The 5510-nt window shown below is 46.1% G+C and overlaps 1 protein-coding gene across 1 annotated transcript in view; it reads left to right on the top strand.

The window, feature by feature from the left end:
* The window catches only part of LOC133131576 (huntingtin-like), a 51641-nt gene extending 47848 nt beyond the window's left edge, over positions 1 to 3793 (top strand). The window contains exons 65-67 of the mRNA XM_061246949.1: positions 601 to 763; positions 1662 to 1822; positions 2481 to 3793. Coding sequence (XP_061102933.1) covers positions 601 to 763; positions 1662 to 1822; positions 2481 to 2694 — 538 coding nt within the window. The 3' untranslated portion in view covers positions 2695 to 3793. The remainder of the gene's footprint in view (positions 1 to 600; positions 764 to 1661; positions 1823 to 2480) is intronic.
* Positions 3794 to 5510: the final 1717 nt, after the last annotated feature.

The raw sequence follows: 5510 nt of genomic DNA, 5'->3' as shown, positions 1-5510 counted from the left end.
TGCCTCTCCTAAACGTGCCCCTGCACAGGCCCCTCAGCCGGGCTGATCTCAGTCTGTCCGGCCCCTCTCTGTGAGCCATTTCACAGGGCTGCTGCTCTCCGTCCCATGGGATGGGCACTTACATTAGCCTGCCTTTTAGTTCCACTCAGTTAATTGGCTAATCTGGCTAATTAATTAGTTTAAAATGATACAAGATAATTTCCTCAAAGGCACTGTAGTAGAATTCCTGAGTGTACGGTGTGCGCTTTGGGTGTAACAAACCATATTAAAAACAGAATGATTAGCCAGTTATAAGTCTGAGTGCCTGTTTGAACCAGCATAAACACTGGTCCTTCTGGGCATGCATTGGACTCCCCCTGACTTTTAGGGCGGAACTAATCTGAACCAATTAAAACCCTTTGCTCCCTAGCAATAAACCCTCTGATTGGTCCAAATCCACAGCATGTGATACTGTACGTATAACCAATCATGAACTGTTTCACGTGGCTTCCTCTGTAGTACATGCTCTGAATATCTTTCTGTACAGTAGCCAATGCATTTTCTATCGGTGATTGCTGGCCTGTTGAATTGGTGTGTTGGTGGTACGCTCTTCTTTGGCAGGATAAGGAAGGGCTTCCCCTTCGAGGCACGGGTGGTGTCGAGGATCCTGCCCCAGTTCCTGGACGACTTCTTCCCGCCACAGGATGTGATGAACAAGGTCATCGGGGAGTTCCTGTCCAACCAGCAGCCTTATCCTCAGTTCATGGCCACCGTGGTCTACAAGGTCAGTGGGGCAGTCGCTTAAACCAGCAGCCAGGTGACTGGCCTCTGATGTCATCAGCTTCTTGGGTCTGTATTCACACTAATTGTGCATTGGACCTCCTGCTATGGCCAGGCTACACACTGAAAGATTGACATTCATGTTTCTTTGCAAATAAGTTCTCCGTTCGGCTGAACTGGTCCTGTGTGTGAGTGCGTGCCTGTGTGTATTTTTTTGGGCTTCATACCCTAACTTTTTAGAGCAGGGCTACTTCTATGTACATGGGCCACAATCCAGAAGGTTTTCAGTGTGGTCTTCAAAAGGTTCCGCAGAACAATGGAAGCATTCAAGATGTTGAGCACCAAAAACATAAATTGTTTATCAGAAAAAATTATAGAAGGCCAAGTCCAGAGCTTGAGGATATAGAGCTCACACTCTCAGCAGCCAGAGCACAGAGCTCAGAGCTCAGAGCTCAGAGCACAGAGCACAGAGCACAGAGCACAGAACACAGAACACAGAGCACAGAGCGATGTCTCACCTTTGTCCCCTGCAAGCCTCACCAGTGGCCAGAGACCACAGCATGCATATACGTTATTTACACATGTAAAATGCATTCTATTCGTAGCTTTATAAATATGTGGAAATGTCAGTCCCATTTGTCCTGAATCTGGCCCCCTCTGGAAGAAGCAGCTGAAGAACTCTGGTGAGAGCTCATTCTTGTTCTCTGTTCTCACGTTCCTTACGTTCGAGTTTGAGAACTGCTAGTTTGCTCCTTTGGCCTGCTCTATACAGCAGGTTCCCCTCTGGGCTTTGGCAGGTTTGACGTGATGTGACTGGAGTAGCCCTGAGCAGGCACAGGACACGGTTTGGCGTGTTTCGCAGGGAGGCGTGTAATCGCCTGTGTGTCTCCCCTCTCTGCCAGGTGTTCCAGACCCTCCACGCCACGGGGCAGTCCTCCATGGTGCGGGACTGGGTCCTGCTCTCCCTCTCCAACTTCACCCAGAGGACCCCCGTGGCCATGGCCATGTGGAGCCTGTCCTGCTTCTTCGTCAGCGCGTCCACCAGCCAGTGGATCTCTGCACTGTATCCTCCCGAAAGCCCCAGTCAGGGCTGCCAACCGACCAAACCGCCAAGTTTATTCATACCATACACAATCATACATGCACAACGTGCAGCTTCTGTGACTGCGTACTAATATAAACATAATTATAATATGTTACACTCTAAAGGTAATTGGAGAATAGGCTACAGTGTCAATGTTTCATTGCTCTTTCTGTATGTTATTGGTCCACATGTTTATCCAGTCTCAGCATCTGGAAAACATGCCTTGACCAACAGAAAATGATGAGTTGGATGCACCAGCTAACACTGATTAAGACTGACTAACACTGATGAGTGTGCGGTGAATCCAAGAACAAAACATGCTTGAATTATATTTCACTTAAAGAACTGAACTGTGTCTGTAAAAGCCTGGTTTATAGTATACTGCAGGACCACCCAACCTTGTTCCTGGAGATTTACTGTCCTATTGGTTTTTACTCCAACCCTAACAAAACGCTCCTCATTCAACAGCTAGATATCTGGTTGAGCTGCTAATTAGTAGCAAATTGGGTATACCAAATTATGGTCTAAATAAAGACCTACAGGACTGTAGATCTCCAGGAACAGGTTTGGGCCCTGCTGTAGCACTTGTAACTGCTTTAGGGACTGCTGGTTCCCTCCTTAACGCCTTTCGCCCCAGTCTGCCTCATGTCATCAGCCGGATGGGCCGGTCTGACGTGGTGGACGTGAACCTCTTCTGCCTGGTGGCCCTGGACTTCTACAGACACCAGATCGACGAGGAGCTGGACCGCCGCTCCTTCCAGTCCGTCTTCGAGGTGGTGGCCTCGCCCGGCGGTCCCTACCACCGGCTGCTCAGCTGCCTGCAGAGCGTCCACAGGATGACGGCGTTCTGAGCCGGACAGACAGACGGACAGCGGGGGAGACCGAGGGAGCGTTGCTTCCAACGGAGACCGCCTGCCTGACAGACTGACTGATGGAGAGATTCAGCAATACAGAAAATTTTAACAAGCATACTGGGAGAAAATAAAGTGAACAGTAAGCTTGCAGAGAGACAGACGGACGGACATGCCGAGAGGGTAGGAAGGCATTAAGGCCCTCACTATTGTGCCACTTTTTACCTGGGCAGAAGCCCCTGTATACTCAAGAAGAAGGTCCTCCAACACCATGGAAACACTGGCTCTCCCACTCCTTTCTCTCCACGGACGACACAGGCTCTTCCTCCGCTCAAAACGAAAGAACATGACAATAAAACTGGAGCACCACACCGTGCTCGCGCATGTTCCCTCGAAGGGAACACTCAAGCCATGTCACACAGACAAAGGATGTTCTATATTTAAAGAATTAAGGAAAATAATTCTATATTTTTGGGTGCTTTTTTGTTACAGAAGACTGATAAGATTGTAAAATGGCAAGGGCTGTCCACAGAAACCCTGTTTGATAGAGTTAATTTGTAGTTTTCATTCCATCTTACCCTTCAATGCTGAGAGTAAGAGAAAGAGGAACCTTTCAAAATAAAAGGCTTATTTGGCCATATTAATGGCCTAGATCGTTACAGCATTGCAGGCAAGAGGAACTGTTACAGTTGGCATGTTGCTATTACATTCCCTATCTGTTATTATTTGCCATTGTGTATTTCTTTCTCTGAACAAAAATTAGTAACTAGCCCCAGGTTTGTTTGTTTTTTTAATTGCTCTTTTGTTCTGCTCGGGATGTGTGACGTGACGTTACTGCCTTGATATGTCTCTGAATGATTTGTCTTTCCATTTCATGTAAAGTGCACTCATGTGAAACCCGATGCGCATGCTGTTGTGGGTTTAAAAGGAGAAAAAAGTACTGGAATGAGCAAGAACACAGTTTCTGAATGTCTGACACTTTTCGAAACTGCACATTATCACGAGTACGGAAGCTTGCACCTTTTCTGTGTCGTCTGTAATGTCCTCATTTAAACCCTGACTGTGCGCAATAATCAGTAATTAAACTACTGAATTGTTACAGCATCGCTTGTGCTTGGCTATACAGGGCAAATACCTGGGTGTTATATCCCATTTTAAATGGGTATTTAATGGGTGCTGCTTAGCTGTAAATACACTTCTTACACGAAGACTGAATGTTTTCGTACGATACACCTGAAGCATGCTGTACCCTTTTAAATGAAATAATCGTTTTTTATGTTTTGTTGAGACGAGTCGAGACTGCTGCTGTGGTGGGCGTGGTTACCAGGGTAACGCGTTACTGGGGAGATATCCCATATCCTGAAAGCGGCTCAGCTCTGGTCCTGCGTTTTATGAGCTTTAAACCATATTCCCTTTCAGTGATGAGGAAACGTCCTGCATTTATCTCCGCGATCAAATTCAGACTAAGTTTACATGGATAAATAGCCTTAAGAGAATTTTATTTGTCCCCCTGACGATCAAATTGCTAGTCACTGAAAGCAAATCATGAGCAATGTCTTGTGGGCACTGTTAATTTTATTGTAAGGAGTAGTGTTAGAGGTCTGTTTAATTTGCAATGGGCTGCCGTCACGGTAAGTAGGGGGATATGCACCGGTATGTGGTGGCTGGTTTTCAGGAACCATGTTACTGAAGTAAAGACTGTCAGTAAAGGCATCTGAAATAAAACACTGGTGCTGAATTAGCCCTGGGTTAATTCTTGTGATAGGTTATGGGAATCTCCCCTTACCCATGGTTAACGTTTTACTGTATTTGCAAGCAATGTGCCGAAAAATATTTTTTGTCTTGGAAAGAAGCTGTGGATTTTTATTTTATTATTAGATTTTTATGAATTTGACTAGAATCTTGTACCTTCCGGATTTTTATATTTTCGGCAAGTCAACGCACCTCTTCTTCCTCGGTCTCCTACTGGATCTGTTGATCAGCTCAACGTTTTAACATGAATGCCAATGCTGGCCTCATGTCACAGCAAAAAGTTTTCACACATTCCCCCAACATAAACTTCAGGGAAGTTTGATGGATTTAGTACAGCTCAGGTTAAGATGGTAGAGATTTCTTATTTCTTTTTTTGGGGGGGGGGGCACAGGATGGTACTTTATACATTATTTGTCAGCCCATTCATATTTAAGTTTTTGTTTGAGATTAAAGCAAACAGGGAGTCCAGTGTGCTCTGGTCATGTTATACCTGGTCAGGTATGCAGTGGTCGGGTTATACCTGGTCAGGTGTGCTCTGGTCCGATTATACCTGGTCAGGTGTGCTCTGGTCAGGTTATACCTGGTCATGTGTGCTCTGGTCAGGTTATACGTGGTCATGTGTGCTCTGGTCAGGTTATACCTGGTCATGTGTGCTGTGATGAGGTTATACCTGGCCAGGTGTGCTGTAGTCTGGAATGCCTCAGTCAGGTGTGCCACACACTCTCTGGCAGGTCCTCTGTGGCTCTGTGTGTTGGTGAGAGTGCTGGCTCATCTGTGTCCACACTTACAGCATTCTGGCTGCAGACCCTGTTCCTGAAGATCTATCGTACTGTAGGTTTCCACTCCAACCACAACACAGCACACCTCATTCAGCAGCTAGAGAACTCTTCAAGCTGCTAATTGGTAGAATCATGTGGGCCAAATTAGGGTTAGAGTGAAAACCTACAGGCTGGTAGATCTCTAGGAACACGGTTGGTGACCCCTGCTCTACAGGAACCCACTGTCATTCTGTTTCTTTGCTGCAAGAGAAGATTGTATTTAATTGTATGTCACATTTTAATTAT

This window comes from Conger conger, chromosome 6 (genome assembly GCF_963514075.1).
Source record: "Conger conger chromosome 6, fConCon1.1, whole genome shotgun sequence".
Lineage (NCBI taxonomy): Eukaryota > Metazoa > Chordata > Actinopteri > Anguilliformes > Congridae > Conger > Conger conger.
Note: the sequence above shows the minus strand (reverse complement) of the source record. Positions and strands in the feature narration are given on the sequence as shown.